General features: G+C 61.6%; 2 protein-coding genes across 2 annotated transcripts in view; both read right to left on the bottom strand.

The window, feature by feature from the left end:
- The window catches only part of SPEG (striated muscle enriched protein kinase), a 38,958-nt gene extending 25,261 nt beyond the window's left edge, over positions 1–13,697 (bottom strand). Inside the window, 3 exon segments of the mRNA XM_039555022.1 lie at positions 129–510; positions 772–861; positions 12,917–13,697. Coding sequence (XP_039410956.1) covers positions 129–510; positions 772–861; positions 12,917–13,325 — 881 coding nt within the window. The 5' untranslated portion in view covers positions 13,326–13,697.
- A 2,040-nt stretch (positions 13,698–15,737) lies between these two features.
- Positions 15,738–21,194, bottom strand: DES (desmin). Its single transcript, XM_010407318.3, has 9 exons — positions 20,559–21,194; positions 19,005–19,065; positions 18,734–18,829; positions 18,483–18,644; positions 18,271–18,396; positions 17,350–17,570; positions 17,167–17,216; positions 16,805–16,887; positions 15,738–16,683 (listed from the first exon to the last, which is right to left on the bottom strand). The coding sequence occupies exons 1-9, from the start codon at positions 21,107–21,109 to the stop codon at positions 16,642–16,644; spliced, it is 1,392 nt and encodes a 463-aa protein (XP_010405620.3). The 5' UTR covers positions 21,110–21,194; the 3' UTR covers positions 15,738–16,641.
- Positions 21,195–23,384: the final 2,190 nt, after the last annotated feature.

Genomic DNA, 23,384 nt, shown 5'->3' with positions numbered 1-23,384 from the left:
TCCCCACTCCTCCTCTGGGATGGTGAAGGCAAAGAAAGCCCAGGTGGAGGGAAGGAGATGGCTGCAGGGGTTGGAAGGAGATGGCCCCAGCGCGATGTCCCCTCCGTGTGCTTCCCCTGGCTACTTACACATGGAGTGAGAGCGCCCGTCCTCGGTACAGGCTGAAGGCGCTGCCGTACGGGTCGCTGGCCACCGAAAGGCTATCCTCTGACCCCCAGCTCGTGCCCACCAGATTAGCCCGTGACGCCCGCACCAGCGGCTCCACGCCCAGGTGCCGGACCTCGGCGCCACGTGGGGCCGGCGTGTTTGCTTGCCTTGGGGTTCCCTGCGGCTGCAGCCAGGCAGTGGGACGGAGGTAGGGTCCCCGTGCAGAGAGGCTGGCATCCGTCTCCTTCTCCACCACGGTCTGCTGGCTGCCTGACCAGCTGGAGCGCTCCTCTGCCTGTGACAGGGCCAGCACCGAGGTCGGCGTTGTGTTCATGGAGGTGTCCACGAGAGTGTCAGACCCACCTGAGAGAAGAGGGATGAGCCAAGACTGGGTGCCTGTGGGGACAAGCTCAGCACCCTGCTCAGAGAGGGCTGACCCACCACGGGGAGTCCCAGCATGTCCTGAGCAGCACCCTGCTGCCTCAAGCCCTCTCCCCTTTGCGTGGGTGGATCACAGCTCCCTCTCCATGGACAACCCCAAAGACTGGCCAGCAGAGGCCTTGTGGGGAGTCATGGCCAGCAGCCAATGTCAGGGCTCAGTGCCAGCCAGGTGTCCCTGCTCACCCGTGGGGGTGCTGAAGGCCGTCTCATCCTGGAGATCACTGCGTTGTGTCACCTGGGGGTCGCTGGATTCATCCTCACCTGTCTCCGAGTCTGGGGTGGGAGGGGAGAGTAGGGAGTGAGCGTACAGAGAGACAGCAGACCACACTGGTACTGCTTATTGCAGACCCATTGGCTCCAGGAACAGGAGAGCAGTGCCCAGGCAGCTCCAGGGCAGGAGGCATAACTGTGACCTGCAGGACAAGCTTCCAGTAGGGAAAGGCAGGACTGGGAGTGGGAAAGTCCAGCAGGGCAAGGGCAGGCAGAAGAGGGCAGGCAAAGCAGGCAGGAACAGTGTTAGATGATGGGAGGAAGGGAGGCGGTGCCAGCAGTGGGAACACAGCTAGCAGAAGCAGCACGGGGACAAGAAAGCAGGGCAAGCAGGCAGTGGAAATGATGGGGCAGGGTGGCAGGCTGGGGCACAGGACCCACTATGGGAACAGAGATGGCATCGGGAAGGGGTCTTCCTACCGTAGCTTTGTTTCCTGCAGGAGCGGAAAACTTCGCTTCCATAGGGGCAGCAAGAGAGAGAGAGACATCAACAGCCGGTTATCGGCCCGGCCTGCGGAGACGCGGGGGGCAGCAGGGGGGCCCTTGTCCCCAGCATTTCCCCACCATGTCTCCACTCCACATTCACTGCACATCACTCCAGTGCTGCACACAGACCCTCTCCTCGCACACACCATCCCACCTGTTCAGTGCACAGCACCATCCCCTCCCGGTGCCACAGCCACATCCTGCCCAGCAGGACAGCCACCCCCTGTCCCTGGAGCTGCTGGCCTCACCGCTGCAGTATCCACACATCCCTGCTCCGCAGTGCATCTCAGCCTAGGGCTGGACCCTCCCAGTCTGTGCCCTAGCTGAGAGCTCCTGGGGATGCTGGAGCTCACGGACATGTTTGTCCGTATGCACACAGCCTCCCCTGGCATGTACAAGTGCATCCCCTGCCCCACCAGTGCAAGTGCCGTACAAGTGCGGTTGATAAAGCCAAAATTCTCAGGGGAGGGCATCACTAAGAGCTGCCCCCCACCGGGCAGGATGTGGCAAGGCCATTTCAGTATCATCCTAATGTCCCATTCCAGGAAAGCTAGTGCCGTGCTGCCAGGGAAGGACTGACTTTCCTCCTTGCCATTGCCTGAGCCCTCACAAGCTGCAGCAACAAACACCTGCACTGAGGAACATGTCCCCAGCTCCACCACTGCTCCTCTCCATTGCACTGTTAAGGCGTGCGGGGGACCACACCGCTTCTCCCTACTCCAAGCCACCTCTCAGCAGCCCAGCACACGAGCAGCTGCTCCATGAACTTCTACTGCATCAGATTCCCAATTCTGGCCACACCAGTATGGCAGCCCCTGAGCAAGAAGAGCTGCAGGGCCAGGAGCAGACCAGCTGCATGGCGGACACTGTGAGCCCCTGGATGACCAGAACACTATTCTGTGGTTGCAAGATGCAGTCCAGCCCTGCCCAGCCTCTGCTTGATGCCCCTTGTAGCATGGTGGTGGACCCCATCCCAGCATGCTTGGGGCGGTGGGGGGAGTCGGGTCCTGGTAACTCAACGCACCATGCGTGAAGCGCCCGAAGCGCCGCGAGTGGCCGGTCTTCTGCAAAGAAAAAGAGAACAGAGCGTTACCCCTGGCACGGCGATACGTACCTGCCACGCACGCACGCTGTGGCACGGCACACACGCACACAGCCCATCCCGGCACACGCAGCACCGCTCACACCCACCCTGCTCACACACGCACCCTGGCACGGCATACGTGGTGCCACTCACGCCCTCCCACGGGCAGGGCACACCTGCCACCGCTCACATGCACCCTTGCTGCGCACCCACAGCGAACCCACAGGCACACGCCCCCGCGCACACGCAGAGATGGATGGGTGTAGGTGGGCACGTGTAGCGCATGCCCAGCCATGCACACTCACACACACCTGTGCGCACGCAGGCAGAGTCCCCTTGCTGATGGCACTATGCACCCCAGCCTTGTGTCACAGCCCGTGCCAAACAGTGACAGCCCTGGGCATCCCAGGTGCCCCAGAACTGCTGCCTGCAGCTGGCATAGCCTGCAGCAAAGTCTTTGTCTGGGCTGGTATCCGAGTGCTCTGCAGCCCCTTCAAAGCCACTCAGCCAGCACGGGAATTTGGCCAGCAAAATGCCTTCCAGGCACTGGCCCAGACTCCACCGTGGCCACCGTCCCAGCATGGGAACAGAATCGTCCATCCCCTAGAGAGGCCAGGCCAGCTGAGAGAGAGGCCGCCGGGCAGCACGGGCCTGGCCTGTTGGTGCAGGGTTGGAAGCACTGGGGCTGCGCTCGCCCATGCCGTCTAGGCAGGCAGGTGAGACCTGAGCATGGGGTGGAAGCACCAGGAGCTCCCTGCCAACTTGGCTTGCCCTCTGTGCTGCAGTCCAGGGCTGGGCACTTGCATGCCAGGGGAGGAGGGACCAACTGAGGGCAGCCTGTCTGCCAGACCCAGTGTGCACTGACGCTGTATCCCAGGAAAGCAGAGGGACGGGGTGATCTCCAAGGCAGGCAGGAGTGGGAAGGGGGAGTGCAGACAGGGTTGAGCTGCCAGGACTGAGCATCCTTCCCAGCCAGTCTGTGTGACAGGGTCTCCCCAGGACACTGATGGAGCCTCAGTATGGAGCCCAGGGCTGGACACCCAACAGTCTTGAAGCCCTTTGCTCCACCAGCCCCTCCTGCCCCACTACCCCTCCAGCTCCCAAGCAGGTCATGGACAGCCAGACCCCAGGGATGGACGGCCAAGCGTGGCCAGCAGTTAGTTGTCCTCAAATGGCAGCAGGCTCATTTCCCAAGCCCCAAAGTTGCTGCCACTGCAGCAGCAGCCCCTGCACATGGGCAGCACTCAGGGGCTCCCACCAGACCCCTGCCTGCATGCAGTGCTGGCCAGAGGACAGCGGCTGCACGAGACATATTTGTATTCAGGCTGAGCCAGGCTTCACCTCCCCTTCTCGGCTGACTGGGCTAGTTCTGGCTGGCAGCCCGTCTTCCAGGCCAGGGAAAGATGAGTGATTAACTGCACCATCGGCGGATAATTCCCCCATTAAAAAATGAAAATGCAATTGAGTGCCATTATCGGGTACTCTTGTGGCTTCCCCAGGGACAGGCGCCATCGGCTCCCCATCAAATATGGTGACTGCACCCAGTGGGCCTGGGCTGGGCTGCATTGCCCAGAGCTGCAGAGGAGCTGAGCACACCCCCCTTCACCTCACAACAAGTCCCTATGGGATCAGGGCCCCTTGTAGGATCAGGGCACCCCACAGACTGGACCTGCCTCGAGCACAGCACCCACCTGCAGCCCACAAAGGGGAAAATGCTGGGTGATGCAGGGTCTCCCCTAGGTCAGGAGATGGAAAGGGGGCAGGAACAGCTCAGGGCTTGGTGTGGGGTCAGGGTCTGTGTGACGGGGACAGACAGAGAGTGGGGGTAATCCTCCTGCATGGGATTTCATTTGCACCCTGGAAAAAGGGGTGGAGGAGCCCCAGGAGCACGTTCTGTGCCTACCCAGCCTGGAGTAGAGAGAAGAGCTGGCTGGGATCCACATCCAGCTTCAACCCTGCACTACAAGGCAGCTGGGTGAGACCTGGAGTTGTTTCCTTCCCCTGTGCCAGGCATGGATCCACCTGCCCAGGCATGGAGCATCCCTCACCATGGCCATGGGACCAAGGGATCCCAGGAGAGTGAAGGATCTCCTGGGACCATGGAGCTTGCCACCACCTGGCACGTGGAGCCCAGCACCACATGGCACAGGTGCCTATTGTGTGAGAAAGGCTGACAGGGAGCAGGGATGGAATGAGGTGGGGAGGAGTGAGTAACTTGCCTGGTGCAGAGAAACAGCCACTGTGGCTGTTCTGATACCCCTCAGCCAGTGGTGCAGGACCCTGCCCTACCACATGGGCAAGCCCCTGGACCTGCTGCCCCCGAAGGCAGATGGGGCAGCCAGGCCGTGCATAGCACCCTGCCCCAGAGGGACCCTCAGCACCTGTCTCCCTGGGAACCTGTGTCCCATCTTGCACCCTTGGGAAGGGGCTGCGCGTGACAGCCCCTTCCCAGTCCCTTCTGGGCCACCAGGCAGTGACAGCGGGGAGGCTGTGCGCCCGCATTGGGCTTGTGTGCCCTGGGGAATCGGGGGCGGGGGGCTTCCTGGAAGTATATTCCCCATCCTCCACCCCCCGCTGAGGCCAAGTGACGTCCTTGTTCCTTGCTCGGCAGCGGAGCGTGCAGCGGGCCCGCGAAGGAGCCTTGCCTGTGCCAGGCATGCTCCTGACGCGGAGGGGATGACGCATGCAAAGCCTCGTCTCCAGCTCCGTGACCACCGGCAGTGGGGCTGGGGGGAGCCATGGAGCAGCCTCCATTTGCTGCCCCGACTCCAGAGGGCAGAGAGGGGCGTGGGGGGAGCCCCCGGCGGGGGTCGCAGCCCGGGTGCTGGCACAGGAGGTGCTGAGCCTCTGCCCTCTGCCCCTCCTGCCCGGGCTGGTGAGGCCGGGCAAGCAGCTGGCAGCTCTGCAAGCGGGGCTGAAGCCGGTGATGTGCAAAGCCCTGAGGAGCCCCAGGGGGCAACGGAAGGGCTGGAGGGACACTCCCATCCCCATCCTTATTCCCATTCCCATCCCCATCCCCGTCTCCATCAGCATCCATTCCCATCCCCATGCGCTCTCGGCACTGCCCCCTTCTCCCGGCACCCGCCGGCACAGCAGCCTGGAGCCCTTACCTGGAAACGCTTCTTCACCCAGATCTTCTTCATGCTTCTGCAGAGCCCTGCTGGCCCGGTGACACGGACTCAGGCCCGGCAGGACGGCAGCCCGCTCCCGGCGGGGTCCCCGCTGTCAGCACGTCGCGGCAGCAAGCGATGCTCCGAGCATCCTTCACTACCGGCAGCCGGGAACGGTGGAGGGAGAGGAAGGGGCTCGCCAGGTTGGGCTCTCGGGAGGGCTGGAGCTGTGAGCATGAAGCATCACTGGAGTGCTCCTCCCTTCATCCTTCCCCCGCCTGCCTCCGCCTCCGCCTCCCCGCCAGCCCTGGCACACAGTGACAGCGGTGGGGGACAGGCAGGGGCACAGGTGGTGGGGGGCGAGGGCCGCCGTCGTAGAGGGGAGGAAGGGGGCGTGTCTGAGGCCGGTACACGGCCTCTCCACCCCTGGCATTGTCTACACGGCACCCAGGGGTCTGAGACCCCTGCCAGGCAGTGCAGCTGTACCACTGTTCCCTGTCACCTGTCCATCCTGCCCAGGACAGGGGTTGCGCTTCTCTCTTAGGACACAGCCCCCCACTACAGCCCCCACATGCAGACCAACTGGGATAGCAACAACACACCACAGCAGCGCTCTGTGTGCTGTCCCCAAATGGCTCCCAAACAGGGCAGTTCTGCTGCCACAGCTGCCACAACCCTGCACCCAGCAGCCATCTGCAGTGTGCCATGGCACTGCCCAGCCAAGATACAGGCTCACCATCACTCTGCCAGTCTCTGCTCAGTCACCCACATCCTCCAGTCATCAGTAATGCAGAAAGATCCCCTTACCAGGACACGGGTGTGGGTCACAGCACAGCTGTACATGGACAGAAGCTAATATGGGCGCAGTCCTTCACACCAATCCCTCTGGCAAACCACACAGCCTCCAGTCCCAGTGCTAGTGCCAAGGCAAATCTTGTACCCTGCGCCCCGGGTGCCTCAGGACCCTTATGGGCTTGCAGGGCTGGACTGCTCAGCCCTGGGGTAGCATCAGTGCTTTGTGGCTGATGAGGACACAAGCTTGACCTGGGAAGGTAGGTTGCTGTCCCTGTCCATGTGGCGTGAATCACAAGACCTCCCTTCATGCTGAGGTGAGGAGCCACGGCACAGCTCAGAGCAGGACTCTGTGCCTAGGACTGAGCTGTGATGGGGCTCCTGGGATGTGGACAGAAGCTGTGGGTGGGAGTCCCCAGTGAGGCTGATCAGGGACATTAAGACCTACAAGTACTCCTGGGGTGCTGGCACAACCCTGGCACACCTTCCCCAGCTGACCATCCCCAGCCCTGCTGGCCTATCCTAGTTTTCTGGGTGATGCTACAAATAAGCCAGAGGGGCAGTCCCAGCCCCACAGCCTCAGCAGGTTCTCTCTTGTCTGCCATGCCCCCCACAGCTCTTGGTGCCCCATAGCTCTTGACACCTTTCCTCATCATCTCACCAAGCCCTGCATCATCCATCAGCCCCCTTTCCAGGCCCTTGGAGAGGCTGCCAAGGTCCCAGCCTCACCGTCTGTTTGAGCTGCCCCCTCCCATTGCTGAGCATCCATGGGGACACTGCTGGAGGCCTCCCCACCCAGCACTTGTCCCCATGCTGCTCACCTGTCCCCTGGGGAGCCAGCCACTCCACGAGGAGCTGCTCACAGGCATCACGCTCCCCATGATGCTTGGCAGCTCCTGGTAGCTTTTCTTCGCTTCCCCTCCCAGCTCATGACTCCAAACGTGAGGCTTTTCATGGCTCCATAATAACTTGCAAATTACCCAGTACAAAAGGAGCTGTTTATACAACATTTCTGTCAGTCCCACAATTCAAGTGATGCTGCGGGGTTTCCGTGGAGACCCTGCGCGTCAGACAAGTCCTACAAATGCTACAGCTGGCATTAAGGGAATCTCCTGTCAGAGACAGAGGTCTCTGCTGGGCCCCCAGCCCTGGATGGGGACAAAGATGGGTACCCTTGAGCCAGAGCTGGATAAAGAGGTGAACTGTGTATCTGCACCCAGGGTTTCCCTGCCAGGTGCTCTCACCCTGTCTGTGCATGTATGTGGTCCTGCTGCAGACACACGGCCTGTGCCTTCTTTTCACACTCAAGTGGGATTAAAAGACTCATCAGGGATGCTGGGAAGAAGTACCAAGGCTTGGACTTGTCACATAGTGGTGCCAGGGCAAGGGTGCTGTCACCGAAACACCCACAAGGACAGCCCCAGGGCTGGCTGCAGGGAGGACCACCTTTGTCCAGACAAAACAGTCACTTGTATATCCTCTGACTATCCTACACCTGCTGCCCATTGGCCATAGCTCTTCCCTGGAACTGTGACTCTGTAGCCACCCCTCAGCAAAAGCTTCAGGAGTGACTCTGGGCAATCCCACAGATGCTGCACCCCTGGGAATAGCTGGGTCACCTCCAAGAGGCTGCACCTGCTGCAGGGACTGAAAGTCCTTTCCAGTGGCAGCAGCACCTGCAAATTCCCCCACCAGGGCAAAGCTGAAGTCACTGCAGAAGGTGCCCTATGGGAGGTGATGGCCACCTGCAAGTAGGGCAGCCCCTCTGCCCTGGCCCAGCCCCGGGGTGGCCCTGACAGTGCCCTGCTGCTCTGCAGGTCAGGGACCCAGGACAGAGAATGGCAGCCAGTGCAGCTGTGGCATGGACAAGAGGCAGACCTGGAGCAGGTGGCCCCATTTCCACCCAGCTCCAGCTTTGCCTGCTGGACACACATCGGCCCCAAGCAAACAGACAGCAAACACCTGCTCAAAATGCGGCATTAATTCCACTGTTCCAAGAACCACAGCCCTCCACACCTTGCTGGGCCTCCTGGCTGCTCTGCACAGGTCCTGACTGTGCACCACAGCTCTGGCCTGGCACCAGCCCCCTGCCCCTGGCCCCAGCCAGCAGCCCCCTTGTCTCAGTGCTTGAATAATTGATGGCGGTGTGTGCATGCGGCATCTCGAGTAGGAGGAGGTCTGGGCATGAATTTTTCATGCGTTTGCACCTCCTAGAGCTGCTGGGGATGGTCGGCGGGAGGTGGGGATGTGCTGAGAGCCTGGGTAAGTGGGGACCACCGTAGCTCTGTCCCCAGGGGAAATAAATACAGCAGCGGAATGTCCCTTGTCCCTGGGCAGGGCAGCGCCACAGCATCTTTCTGACCCTGTGGAGGAGCAGTGCTGTGCTGTTCCCCCTCTCCCAAGGGCTGGGACACCCCAGTGCCCTCTTCAGCATCGTCTCCCTTGCTGCCACAAGAAGGATGCCTGAGCACACTGCTCACTGCAGGCGGAGAACACAGGGATGCAAAACAGCAATGTGACCTTGGCTCTGGCTGTCTGGACATGGCGCGGGATGGCAGAAGGCATTACATCCCTGCCCTGCCAACCTCCGGCATACCCCCTAGCTGGGAGTGAGGGGCTGCATGCTGTGGGGGAAAGCAGGCAAGAGTGCAGGCAGCAGGGTGGAAGCAACCAGCCCCTTCCCAGTGCTGCCATGCCAGGGCACAAGCCAGCAGCCTGGTGTCGGGAGGCAGGAAGGGCACTGGGAGTGCTGGGCAGCCCTGGAAGAAGGAAAAGGCTGTCGTCCCCTCATGCAGTCCCAAACACTGGTGCTATATTTACCCAACTGCAGGCCTGGGTTTCAGCCTCTTGCCTGTAACACAAGCCCTGCAGCTTGCCAGAATCCGAGGGGATGGCACATTCCTCAGCAAAAATAACCCTCCAGCAGCAGGCGAGAGGGCAGGGGTGGAGGTGACTGACTGGACAGCTGCACTCACCACCCTGCTCGCTGGGAGCAGACGTCTCGCTCCGACAGACCCTGGGATGGGAACCTGGCACACATGGCCACCACACCAGCCCCCTGCCCAGGTGGATGGGGGCAGAGGTGGGAGCCACTCCGGGGCAGCTGGCATTAAACATGGGCACGGCACTGCAAATTATGGGATTAAATTAGGCACTGAGATAAATGGCCAGGGATGCTGAGCCACCAGAGACACTGTCAGCACAGCCATCCCCAGTGGGCTCCATTACAATTGCCATGCACCATCAGCTGAAAAATTATGCCCATGTTGCCCCACTGTAATTCCTCGCACAGGAAGGGTCTGTGCAGGGCCACCACACACAGGGAGTTTCTGCCTCCTTTCCTGCCCCCAAATGCAGGCAAGTCCAGGCTGCTTCCTGCGCAGAGGAAAGGTTCCAAGACAGTTTGATTGCTGAGTGCAGATGGAGGCAAACGGAGCAAGACCCTGCACTGAGAGCCCAAGATGGACACATCCAACCTTGAAACAAGAGGCAGCTTGGATGGGGAGGATCAAGCAGTGCTGGCACAGTGAGGGAGGGCTGGGCTTTAAAAGGAGATTAGCTCAGGTTCTTAAGAGGTGATTTAATCCAGTTTACAGGGAAAAAATTCAGGAGATGCAGCTGAGAGGTGATAAAGGCTTTAGCAAGCCTAGGAGCAGTGAAGCTATGGTAGGGACCAGGGCTGGCTGGAAGGATCTGGAGGTTCCCTGGGTGGGTCTGGGAAGTCCCTGGACCGGCCTGGTGCTGGTGTGAGAAGGGTCAGTGCACTCCATGTGCACCTATGGAGCTGGGGCATGAGGGAGAACCTGTAGCAGGAGAGGGGCAGCTCAGTGGGACACAGCGGGGGACAGTGTGGCACAGGGGGAATGGTGTGCCCCTGGTAGCCCCTGCACTTGGCTGCCTGGCCAGCCCCACACATGCTCTCCCCACTCCCCACAGCAAGCACTGACGCATGCAGGGAACCTGGGAGAAGAGCAGGAGAAAATCATTAGTGGGGTGGAGCGACAGATTCAGGGCAAGAGATTAGAGGAGCTAAATCGGGCTTGTGTGAGCAAGGGGGACTGCTGAGCTAGTGCAGGAGGAGCTTCCAAGGCTGAGCACAGAGATGGGCAACCCGGAGCCCCCCCAGGCTACCAGCAGTGACCTGAGCCACCTTGGAGAGACCCAATGCCAGCCCCATGGAGATCTTCAGCCTGACCGTGCACCAGGGAGAAAAGGGGCTCTGTGCCCTCCAGAGACCCCTACCCGTCAGAGGCAAATGGAGCAAGGACACCACAACATCTCTGGACACAGAGGACTGGGACCCCAAGTCCAGAGAAAGACCTGATCTTGCCAATGGAGCAAGGGCATTCCAATATCTCTGGACACAGGGGGCTGGGACCCCAAGTCCAGAGAGAGTTTATCCTGCTTGAGGACCCTGCACACATCCCTCTTGCCCTATAGGTGGCTGATGATCTAGCTCGCAGAGTGCCCCAGGGAACAAGGATGGGCTGTCCCTTCCCAGTACTACAAGGATGGCAGAGCTATGAGTGGAACTTCCGTGATCCCTGGAGACCTGTCCAGCACCTGGTGGGATGTGGGACTCCCTTGGGACTGCCACAGCACACCACAAAGACGGTTCTGCACTGGCACAGGGACAAAGCCACACCAGGGGCTGCTCTGCTCCTCTCTCAGCCCAGTGCCCCAGAGCCTGCATGGCTCCAGAGGTGTCTCTGGCCCAGGGATGCCTTTTTGGGTGGCTGTTTGCTCAATGGTGGTGCATCCATGGCCAAGAGCCTGCTGGGAGGCGTGCCCAAGGCAGGGTGACATTCACACTGCACGTTAGGCAATCCTGGCTGCTCCGTCCCTCCCTCAGCTGCCCCAGAAAGGCGGTGGTGAGGGCCGGCGGCTGGGAATTGGGAGCAGGGAAGAGTGCGTCAGCACAATGGGAACGGGCACCTGGGGAAATCAGGCTGTGCCGTGCTGCTGGGCAGCAGCAGTGGGGCCAGGGCCGGTGTGGCCATGGAGAGGTGCAGCTGCACACCTGAGCATGAAAACAGGGTGACCCCTCTGCTGCCCACCCAGGACAGGCTGCTCCTTCCCCGGGGCAGTGCACGTCTCCCATTCTACACACATCTCACCCCACATCCAACTGCACCGTGCCATGGTCCCCAAAGGTGTGATGCACAGTGACTCCACACAAACTCGCTGCAGGGCAGAACCCCTGCTGCACACTTCACTGCTCCTCTTGCTACCCCACCAGGCTCCTGACCTGCATATGAACTTTTCTCCATCCTCCAAACACCACCTCTCCAGACTCCTGGCTCACAGAGGGCAACACCTCCAGTGCTCCCCTTCAGCATTGTGAAGGCTTCTTCTGACCTGCCACTGTCACCGAGTTCCCTGCTCAAGCTGCAGCATCTCTGGTGTGCCTCCTGTGCTGCAGAGTCCTAGCTGCAGCTCCTTCCCTGGAGCCTCAGGGCTCAGTGTTGCTTCCCTCACTCCGTGTCCTCACTGTCCCCATGCAGACAGCAGAGTTCACATCTTGGAGCAGTGCCACCCACCTCCATGCTCCCCAACACTCAGGCCTTCAATGCCCTAGGGAGGTGGCATCCATCCTCCATGAGGAAAAATTTGTTCACCAAAAGGGTTGTGAAGTACTGGAACAGAATGCCCAGGGAAGTGGTGGAGTCACCATCCTTGGAGGTAATCAGAAGACATGTAGATGTGGCACTTAGGGACATGGTTTAACAGTGGACTTGGCACTTGGTAACTAGTGCTGGGTTACCGGTTGGATTGATGATCTTAGAGGTCTTTTCCAACATAAATAATTCTATGATTCTATGATTGCATGATTCCATGATGATGGGGCAGAGGGAGCTGAGCCCCAAACCTGCAGGACGAGGCCCATCCATACAAGGGCAGCAGTCCCCATGCACTCCGTGCCTGACTGCTGCACCCAGGGGTGATGGTGATGAGCAGACGGGCTGCTACAGGGATGAGCAAAGGCTTGTTAGCTTGCCTTGGCTAATTAACTACCAGGTCTCGCCCACCGCAGGGCATAGGCTCCACCTACTTGTCAGCCCTGCCTCTCACATGTTAGGCTCCTCCTCCCAGCCCACCGGCGTTCGAGTTCAGTCAGTGCAATGCCAGTGCCTGGTAAAGCTGTGATGGTGATCCCGCGGGAGTTCTGCCCGTGGCAGCTGGTGGGGGAGTACTGAGGACCATGTTGGTGGCTGTGGTGGGTGATACCACCAGTACCATGTGCCCAGTCCCCATTTCTCTCTCTCTCTCTCTTTCTCTCTCCTCCTGCCCCAGCAGGCTTGGCATCACATGCTCCCAACACCTCTGTGCCCAGTCCTGGCACCCAGCCTGGCCTGGCAGCGGGTACTGCAGCCACATGCTCGCTCCAGGCTGGAGAGTCACCCCAGTGCTGCCGGCACCGGGCACCCCAGCCTGCAGCAGGGTGGGCACAGCAAAGCTCAGCAGCCCTGTCTGGCCGCAGGGCACGCACTGCATCAAGAGCCTGCAAAGCACTGCTGCCGCCCTCGGCAAACCCGTGCCAAGGTCTGCGCCAGCACGGCCGTGCTGGTGGCCACGTCACCCTTACCTTCCATGTCAATGATGGCCAACACAGCACTGGTCATGGCCTCTCCCTGCTCATTCTCGGCGACACATGTGTACACACCGGCATCCTCCTTCTTGCTGTCCCGGATCCAGAGGGTGCCATACTCCTCCCCACCCTGGGCCAGCTGCTCCTCGTTTCGGTACCAGCGGAGGCTGGGCCGGGGGTTGCCCACCACCACCACTCGCAGCCGGATGTCGCAGCCGGTGCCGATCGCTGCATTCTTCAGTTTCCTCACAAAACACGGTGCTGCCAGGCGAGCCGAGTCCTCCTCGGGCGGCCCCGGTTCTGCTGTGACCTTGGCGCGCTTCGGGGGGATGCCAGGGCTCGGCGGGGCTGCCCGAGGCTCCCCACCAGCCCTACTCATGCTGCTGCGTCCCTGTGCTCGGTGCATAGTCTGCAGCTCCCCCACCACCACCCGCGACCCCTGTCACCCTAAACCAGCACGTTGTGCCCTTCTTCTCCCCCTGCCTGCAGTCTGGGGGTGCTGGGTGCCTGACTGGGACGCTGGGGTAGTGGCGACCCCCCAGTCCAAATGCCGTCCGGTTCTGTGCCTCCCCCCACAGGCTGCAGCCCCAAAGGTCGCAGCACTGTGGGCAAGCAAGGGGCTATATTTAGGCTGGGACTCGGGTTCCTGCTCGCCCAGCCGCCACTCACCAAGCTCCCGGTGCAGTGTGGCACTCACACCCCATGCTCTGCTGCAACCCCAAGCCCGCCCAGCGCCTCGGCACCTGCTCCTCGCCGGCCTGGGTGCGAGTCCCGCGGGTGCTGCCCGCTCGCTGAGCCGTCCCCGTGCTGGGGCCGTGGCGTCCCCCCCCTCACCCGTCCCGTCCCGCGCAGCCCCCGGCGAGCTGCGCTCCCTCTGCCCCCTCTCCTGAAGTGGCAGCTGCCTCTGATATGTCACATTCCTTGGCTGGGCTCCCCCTCTCTGCGCCTGCTGCCCCGTCCCTGAAGCCCAGCTCCACTTGCAAAGATAGAAAAGGGCCAGCACCTTTCCATATTAGCTGAGAGGCTCGGGGGGGACCCAGCCTTCCTCCCCCGCTTCCCCTTCTCCGGCAGTGTCATTGGATCGGGGCAGAGAGAGACCCTGACGGCATGTGCAGGGAAAGGACACCGTCATGCTTCCTGCAACGCAAGACCCCGGGCAGGAGCCAGCCCTTCAGGGCCCCTTCGCTCCATTCCCAGCAGACAGGAGAGGTGGGGATCCCAGCATCCCTGATCGCCACAAATCCTCCCTGCCCGGAAGGCTGCAAACACATCAAGGTTCCGTTTCTCTTACTGAGCCCCTGCCTCGCTGCCCTGGGCAGTGTGGGTCCCGGCCAGCCCTGCATGGAGCTGTTCAGCTTTGGGGCACCCGATGAGAGTGCCCACACTGCCGGGCTCCAAGCAGCAAGCAGTCAGGGCCGGTCTGTGCCAGATGCTTCCCGGCCATCCCTGGGCAAGGCAGGGCTTCCCCATCTCCTGGAGCCATGGCACACGCCTCGGCACCTGGCCCTAGCCGCCCTCGCCAGGGGCTGTAAATCTGCGGGAGCAGGGAGCCAGCGACTCGACACGGTGCTTCCCAGCTGCGAGCCAGCCTCGACGGCTTTGGCACAGCCCATTGCCACCAGCCTAAGGATGCCAGCATCAGTGGAGCATCAACAGCAAGGAGAAGATCCCAGGATTTCCCAGCTTGGATGGCTGGGACACAATGGAGTGGGATGCCTTGCTAGACCCACAGCCCGTCTGCAGAGTGGCTGAGCCAGCCCCAGGAGAGGCCTTGGGGGCTCCTCCCTGTCCTGCAGGTAAAGGAATGCTTTGTCCCCTGCCTGCCCCCAGGGGCTGAACCCTGGCATAGCCAGCCTGGGCCGACGGGGAGGGAGGTGTCATCCCAACCCAAGGCAACCTGGGAACTGTCTTCGATGTCACAGGGCCACCTGCTGGAGATACGCCTCGTGGTCCAACACCTCCCAGCTGGGGTTTGCCACGCTGGCCTCTCCGTCAGGGACACCCCCAGCCCACTCCCCATTGCTGGCAGTAGCACAGGCCTTGTCCCTAAAACATCGACCCCTGCCAAACCCTCCCTGGGATCTGCTGCCTGGCAGAGTTTCGTGAACCCTCCAACAACTCCCGGGGCAGAGCAACCCTGAATTGCTCTCCCACGTGGGATGCTCAACTCTGGGTTCCACTGCAGCATCCCCCATCGCTGGGATCAAGGAGCTGAAGCCAAGATGCCCACAATGTGACCACAGGGAGCGGGGCACATGTTGGGAGGAAGAGGGCATATGGTGTTGGCAGGTTGAGGCCAGAGGTTGAGCCTGGGGTGCAAGAATAGGGTGGTGGGTCTGATGCTCGCAGGGTGCAGGGCAGGAGGTTGATTAGGGGTGAGGATGGCTTTGCTTGCAGGTTGGTGACACTTGGAGGGGCTTGGAAAAGTCCCAGGCAAGTGTGGATTTGAGCACGGCTGTCCTAAGTGGGGGTAAAAAGGCTGTGGAGCTGAGAAGCACTGGGACATGGTATGTTAACCCTAGGTGTGTGGGGGAAATACGGAACCATCACCCAGAGCCCCTTCAAACCTGCTCAGGACTTAGCTGTCACTGCTCCCTGTCCCAGCAGGACTTTCCTACCCACCACCTGAGGCAGCAAAATGCTCGAGAACCTTCAGTGTGAGGAACGCACACCTTTTGGGGGCCCAGCAGCGTAGGGACGAGACAGCCCAAGGAGTTGCTTCCTCCTCCATCCACCCGGCCCTTGTGATGCCTCCCCCAGGTGCTGCCTCCCCACCACCCCCTCCCCCCCCCGCCCCAGAGATGCACTGAGGACAGGGTGATGCTCCGCTGTTTATTTCAGCCGCCTGAAGAGTCTCATACACGTGGTGGGGTGGGGGTGCATTGGGGCAAGGGGTGGCAATGCCTGCCCTGGCCCCCCGGGCCTCTCTCCAGCTCCTCTCATTCTCTCCCCCCTCTCTCCCATTTACTCACTCCTCCTCTCTCCTGTGTCCACCTACAGGTACCCTCTCGGCTCATGGGCCTGGCCCCGTGCAGCCTCCTGCTGCTGGGGGTCCCCGCCACGGGGGGGGGCGGGCACTGCCCTCCTCTGCCCCACGGGGCTGCCTTTGGGGCCGGGGGCAGCGAAGGGCCCGAGCCCCCCAGGGCTGGGGGAACACGCAGGCTTGGGGCCCCCTTGCTCTGAGCTGGGCAGAGAACAAGGGGCTCAGCCCAGACCACGCCTGGCTTCTCCCCACCCTAGCATCGCCGCCGTGCACCTGGAGAAGAGCCAGCTCCAGGGGGGCCGGCGGTGCTGGTGGAGGGGGATGGGTCCCCACTCGTGTGGGATGAAACCCAAGGCTGTGCCCAGCGTGGGAAGGGGCCTGTGGGGGGATCCAGAACCCGCTGCTGGGACCGTCCGGCTCTCCATGGAGCTGGCCCAGGCCACCACCTGCTCCCCCCAGCCCCTCCCACCTGTCCCGTCCCTCCCTCCTGCCGCCCCCGGCCCTGGCCTGATCCTGACGCTGGCGTTGCCGCTGCGAAGCTGCAAAAGCAGAGCGAGCCTTTTGGAGCCGGAGGAGAGAGCCCGGGGGGTGTGGGGGGCCCAGAGGCAGCTGCATGGGGGAGACTCCTCAGGCAGTGCCGGGGGAGCGCCGAGAGGCAAGGTGGGGGGCAGGAGGGGGGCATGGCGGCGGGACGGAGGCAGGGACAGAAGGTGCCGGTGGGCTGCTGGAGCAGCCTCCTCTACAGCACTTCATGCTGCTGCTGAGTCGCCTCACTCACCACCTGTGGGAGAGAGGCACCGTGAGACGCCGTGCAATGCCACAGCAGAGCCCCGAGTGCGGGACCAGGCGCCGTGCTCGGTCCCCTGCCTCCCAACCACCCTCCGGTGCCGCCCTGCGCTCACCTCCCCATCACGGGTTTCGATGGTTTTGATCATCACGGTCTTTTTGGTGTGCACCTCCGAGCCCCGCTGCTCTGGGCTGGTCTCTGCAGGGGGAGGACACAGGGGATGGGACCACCGGGACACACGGCATGGGGACACAGCATGGGCCTGGGGTCACTGGGGAACTTCAACAGCCTTGGTTTAACCCCCTCCAGCTCACAGCAACACCCAAACAAGTGCTCCCACAGCAGGGGCTCTGTGTGGCACCCGTGTGTCCCCAACCTGCCAGCCTGGCTACAACCCCCCAGGAGGGACATTTGCCCCAAAAGTGGGGAACTCAGAAGACTCGTCCCAGCTTCCCCTCCTCATGGAGTGGTGCTCACCTCGGAAATTGAGTGCAGAGGCAAAGGTCTGGTGCATGGGGATGCTGATCCTGTGGGAACACAAAGGGGAAAGCTTAGTGCCAGCCAGCCCTAGCCCTCAGGTGTGTGCTCACAAAGTTGGACCCCTAAAAAACCACTGACCCTGCTGTTCCCCCCAGCTTGGCCTGCCTCCCTTCCACTCACCGGTTCTCCTCGCCTTCCAGCAGCTTGCGGTATGTGGCGATCTCCACATCCAGGGCCATCTTGACATTGAGCAGGTCCTGGTACTCACGCAGGTGCCGGGCCATCTCATCCTTCAGGTGCCGGATTTCCTCCTCCAGGCGGGCAATGGTGTCCTGGTACCCACCGGCCTCCCCTGCAAAGCGCTCCTCCATCTCCCGCATCTGGCGCATCAGCGAGTCGTTCTGGAGAGATGGGGTGCTCAGTGAGGGGGGAACCCAGAGGAGCCAGGGGTCACCTGGGGTGGGGACTGGGGATGCCAGGGCATCCTGGGGAGAGCCATGATCAGCCCTGGTCTTGGTCCAGCTGAGGTGGGACCATGATGGGTGACTGTCACACTCCACACCTGCCCAGCATTGGGCAGCAGGGTCTGATGGGGGCAAGCTGGGAATGTACCAGGCAACCCCAGCACCCTGGTTCCCAGGCCCTCCAGCAAAGCCATCCTGCCCCAGGAAGAGGGCACAGAGAGCTGCAGAAGGATGGGATGGCTGCCTGGGGGTGGCACTGGTGGCTGCTGGCTGGCTCCTGTGACCATGACTGTGCCAGAATGGGACTGTTGTGCCCTGTTTGTTCGCAACCACCTTGCCAGCCTGCAACCAGACACCCCAAGCCCTGTGCCCGCCTGCCTGGAGCCTCCCAGGCTGGGTCACATTTTACAATCTGCACTTTGATTCCAGGACTCTGCCAAAACACTTTGCAGGAGCTCAGGCCACTGCTGGGGGACATGCAGCCCAAATGTGGGGTACAAGGCCCCTCACAGTAGCAACTGAGAGAGCTGGGAAGAGGCCCCCACCCCAGAGATGTCCCAGAGGTCCCTGAGCAGCCTTGGAGCAGCAGGTCCCTGCAGGGAAGCTGGGGATCTTCCCAGTGCTGCCCTTAGCTCACCGTGCCCTTGAGGGCATCAATCTCGCAGGTGTAGGACTGGATCTGGTGCCGGTACTCCAGCATCTCCTGTTTTGCCTGCCTTAGCGCATCGTTGTTCTTGTTGGCTGCCTGCGTCAGATCAGAGACCTGGGGAGAGACCATGGTCAGTGGGCACGACCACCGAGATGGAACCCGCTGTGCCAGGGCCAGCCCGGAGCCCGCTGCTCCCACACCTTGGACTTGTACCACTCCTCGGCCTCGGCGATGTTCTTGGCAGCAATGCTCTCATACTGAGCACGGATGTCCCGCAGCGCAGCTGTCAGATCAGGCTTGGAGATGTCCATCTCCACCTGGATGTGCTGCTCCTGCAGCTGTGCTTGCAGCTCCCGGATTTCCTGCGTGGACAAGGTCACATCTCAGGGCACCCACTCCATTTTCCCTGCCCCATGAGTACCATTGGAAAAGGGGGCCACTTCTGCCCTACCTCTTCGTGCACCTTCTTGAGGAAGGCGATCTCCTCCTGCAGGGACTCGATACGTCTTTCCAGGTCGATGCGTGCCAGTGTGGCTGCATCCACATCCTGGGAGGGACACAGAATGAGGGATAGTGGGGGGTTGCAGGGAGAGCACGAGGGCTGGAAGGTGCAAATCTGTGTCCAGGACCATGCCCTGGTGCTGGGGCCAGGCTGCTGGGGGGAGATGGGGGTAGGAAGGAAGGTGGTGTTCCCATGCCACACTACGGGGACAGGTACTCACAGCTCTGAATGCAGCAAGGTTGTTCTCAGCCTCCTCCTTCAGCTGGATCTCCTCTTGCAGCCTGTAGGCAGAGAAGGGAGGCTAGGGGGGTCTGGAGGAAGCTCTGTCCCTCCGTGGTGATGTCCCCCCAAGTTGTCCTTAAGCCCAGCATGACCCAGTAGGAAGAAAACAGATTGTCCTCTGTTCCCGGCAGGCAGCAGAGGACTGGCGGGGGGCCAGGGGCTCTTCCTCCCATTCCCTATTATAGTCAACACCGGAGACATCACAAAGACATGAGGTCAGCTCAGTGCCACGCGCACTGCCCCAGCCCTTATAGGGGAGAGTGACCAGCAGCTGGGGGGACAGTGTGCAGGATCTGGCACAGGGGGTCCAAGAGACAGCCACCGGCTGAGCTATCCCAGGGAGAGCAGGAGCACAGAGAGGTCTCAGCAATGCTGTGGGATGGGGTGTGAAGTGGGGACTCCTGTGGGGGAGGCTCAGGTCAGGACTGGAGATCCAGACTTGTGCCAGCGGAGGGGACAGTCCCGCAGGCTGCATGCCAGTGGAAAGGCAGCGGGGAGGAGACGGAGGCGCCCAGGTTGTGCTGGCACATGGGGTGGCAGAAACCCAACACCCATTTGTTCTGCACCCTGCTCCTCCCCTGTCACTGAGAGTTCCTTCATCCCACCACCCCCAGCTCCCCAGCATCAGGGAGGACCTCAGTGCTGGCTGGCTGTGGTGATGGCTGGGGTTACAGAAGGAGGCAGCAGACTGTGTCACCCCCAGGGGATGGTGTCCCCAGGGCACAGGGTCCAGGAGGGAAGGTGCAGACCATCACCAGAACATACAGCTCTCCTCGAGTATCTACCCCTACTGCCAGGTTCCCCACGCTGGTCAGTCCCTGGGGGGGTCCCTCAGCCTGTCCACCCTTGTGGATAATCCCCACAGGTGTAGGACTGGATCTGGTGCCACAGCTCTTCCCCAGCATCAGCCAGGTCCACAGCATCTCTGGGGTCTCCCACTGCCCACAGGGCACCATGGACACTCACGGCAGGCCTGGAGCATCCCTGGCCTTCAGAAGTACAGCCACTTCCTTTCCTCCCTCCTTCACATCTGGAGCTGATGGAGCACCCTCCTCGGGTTATCTGCCCCCTCACTTCTGCCTGCCTGACTGCATCGGTCTGTCCATTGATCCCACAGAGCTCAGCTCACCCATGGGCCCAGCAGCCCTCCCCAGTGTGAGCAGAGATGGGGACCCCGGGGTGAGGTGCACTTCAATCTCCCAGTTCTGTGTGTCCTGTGGTGTTACAGCCCAGCCTCAGCCCCACAGCAAGGGAGGGCATAGGGGACACCCCTGCTATGGGAGCTACTCTACCCTCTGCGTGCTGCCTCAGTAACCAGAAAGTGGTCAAGGGGGAGAGAGTACTGGGGTCATTATGGGCTCTGAGTGTGAGGCACAAGGATAGCAGTAAGCAACCGAGGGGCTGCCAGAGCAAGCTCTGCCCCTACCCACCCCTAGGGATGGAGATGCACGGATGGATGCCCACAGGGACTCTCCAGGGCCCCCCCACTCACTTCTGTTTGAGCTTCTGCAGGTCATCAAGCAGGTTATCACGCTCAACTTCCACACGAGCCCGCTGGTTGGTGAGCAGGTCCACCTGGCGCCGGAGCTCCCGCAGCTCCTCCTCGTACATCTCGGCCACGCGGGTGGGCTCCTTGCCCCGCAGGCGGTTCACTTCAGCCACCATGAGGGCATTCTGCTGCTCCAAGAAGCGCACCTTTTCGATGTAGTTGGCGAAACGGTCATTGAGCTCCTGCAGCTCCACCTTCTCATTGGTGCGGGTCTGGAGGAACTCCTGGTTCATGGCATCTGCCAGGCTGAAGTCCAGCAGCTCGCCAGCACCCTGGTAGGCACTTTGGTAGGAGCGCAGGGGTGTCACACGGGTGGTGCGGAAGGTGGACACGCTGGGGACGGCCGAGGTGCGGGACACCTGGTAGACGCGGGAGGTGACGGAGCTGCCGCTGCTGCCCTTGCCCCCGAAGGAGGCACGAGGGAAGACTGGGGAGCCGCCAAAGGTGCGGCGGTAGGAAGAGACCCGCTGGCTGGAGGAGTAGGACTGGCTCATGGTGGCGGCGTGGGGAGGCGAGGCCGGAGCAGGGAGCAGGCGGAGGGCTGGCGAGCGGCCGGCACAGCTCGGAGAGGCGTCGGGAGGGGACTGCACGCCGCTATTTGTATCCTGCTGACATCACCCGCCCCTCCTGCTGCCGGGCAGCTGGGGGATGCTGCTGCGGGGGGGGTGGCCGGCAGCCCCCGCCCACTGCCCCTCACCTGCCCGCACCCCCCGGAAAGCGAGGGCCCCTGGGCACCCCAGAGTTCCCTGGTGAGGCCTTGACATCGGTCCCCACGGCTCTGCCCCATCCCTGGGGGTGCGAGGGGAGGAAGTGGGGCAGGCTGGTGGTGACCCCCCTGTCAGAGTGCAGTGCTACCCACAGGGGGCCCAGACAGACAGACAGACAGACAGCCTAGGCTGACGCCATGGAGGGAAAGAAGGGAACAGAGACCTTCACAACATCTATTGACCCCCTTGAGCCAAGCCCCATGCCAGGTAGTCGTGGTCCCCAAATTGGTCTTGAGCACCCCAAAGGGCCCTTGATGATGCCCTGACCCACCCGCTGGTAAGAGCACATGGCTCAGGTCTCCATTTGGGGCCAGACTCCAGCCCCCCCATCGAGAAAGTGAGCAAGGAAGGGCCCTGGAGCGGGGTTGATGTGAGGGAACCCCTGCCCTGAGTGTGCTTGTACTGACCCAGCACCCAAACTCTCTTTCTGACATGGGGGCCTGAGCACTGGCCAGGGTCTGGGTGTTTTCGGAGTGCTGCTGAGTGACCCCAAGCAGGTGCTGGGTCCAAGTCCCAGTGACAGTGACGTCAGCCCCTGTCCTCGCTCCGGCACATTCCCAAAGCAGCAGGCACTCAACCAAAATAGCCTTCCCAGCTCATACTCGTGGGGTGTGGGACATACATACATGGTATTTATAGTGGGGGAGGCACTCTGTTAACCCTTCTTGCTCCAGGCGTGTGGAGAGAACAGCTGGATGGCGACCCTGCCTGGAGCAGCCCCTCTGATCCCCATCACCCTAAGAGCAGAACAAGGTCCCCAGGTTATCCCGAGGCACTGCAGGCTCTGCCCTGTCTCCTCAGTCTCCCCTTTGGCCGGGAAGTACAATGGGGATCACAAAGCCCAGCCCAGCTCCCCAAAAACTCCCAGAATGGGTAATTTCTGAGTCCATCTGAAAACTCCACTACAGCTTCCTGGACAAAGCAGTGGGCTACATCAGGGACCCTCACGGCCCTGCACAAACCCATGCCACCTAAAAAGGACATCCTGAGGGAGGGTGGCTGTGCTGGGGGAACCCCTCATGAGGATTCCCCTTGCCTGGGCAGCACCCCCTCCTCCCCAGACTCCCCAGCACACCTGGTGACCCCCAGCTCTGTCCAAGCTGGGCTGTTTTGGCTGACGTCAGCTGGCTCGGCCCCAGTGCCTTTGTCCCTGAAGGCCCTGCTGGAGGGGACTGCTGTGCCACTGGGCACATGGTGACTCAGCAGCAGGACAGCACTCAGCCCTGCCTGGCCCTGCACCTCTCAGCCTTCAGTCCTGGCTGTAACACAGATGCCAAGAAATGCCATGGCTCACCCATGGCAGGATCAGCATCAGGCAAAGGCTCGGACTTGGTCATGGAAGCATTCTCAACTGACCCGGCCCTGGGAGAACTCCTCCCTGCTGCCTCCCTGCTCTGTGTCGCTTGGGGAGACAGCTAAAGTCTGGGTCCCACAAACATGCAGGTGGGCAGATTCTCAGTGCCCTGCATCCCTTCTGCCCCTCCAAGCCCCCCATCCCTGGAACCTCTCCCAGCCACCCAGTTGCAGAGTGATGTGGCGTCTTCCCAGAGGGTACAAGCTGCCTGGAAGAGCCTGCCTTTAAAAGGGAAGGTATTTCCAGATGGGGTTGTTTCATCCCAGCACAGGGGGAGGATGGAAGAAAGGGGGGCATGTGGGGGGAGAGTAGATGGAAAAACAGACAGCATCCTTCGTCCTTCTGGCCCCATTCCGAGCATGCCCTGCACATCCCAGAGCCCCGCACGTGTGCCCTGCCTGTGCCGGCAAGCTGGTCCTTAGCCGATGTGCAGAGGGGCAGGTGGGTGCCCCGTGAGGGGGACTCAGGGCATCTGGGACAGCATACCACCAGGAATAGAGTTCAACCATCCCTTCTTATGACCCCACCCCACTGCTGTGCCAGCTGCTAGTGTGGGGAGGATGGACTCCTCAGGGATGCTGTGTCCAGAAGTGCCTGGCACCCTGCCCTGGTGTTTCAGGTAGGTTGATGCAAATCCCATCTCAGGCC

Source organism: Corvus cornix, chromosome 7, assembly GCF_000738735.6.
Source record: "Corvus cornix cornix isolate S_Up_H32 chromosome 7, ASM73873v5, whole genome shotgun sequence".
NCBI lineage: Eukaryota > Metazoa > Chordata > Aves > Passeriformes > Corvidae > Corvus > Corvus cornix.
This window is presented reverse-complemented; position numbering and strand designations above follow the sequence as displayed.

Excerpts from the sequence above, each read along its gene's own strand:
- DES (XM_010407318.3), bottom strand. The coding sequence starts at position 21,109 with ATGAGCCAGTCCTACTCCTCCAGCCAGCGGGTCTCTTCCTACCGCCGC. Across the intron at positions 18,397-18,482 it reads AGGAGTGGTACAAGTCCAAG|GTCTCTGATCTGACGCAGGC; the intron begins GTGTGGGAGCAG and ends GTCTCTCCCCAG. Across the intron at positions 17,217-17,349 it reads CTGGAAGGCGAGGAGAACCG|GATCAGCATCCCCATGCACC; the intron begins GTGAGTGGAAGG and ends GTGTTCCCACAG.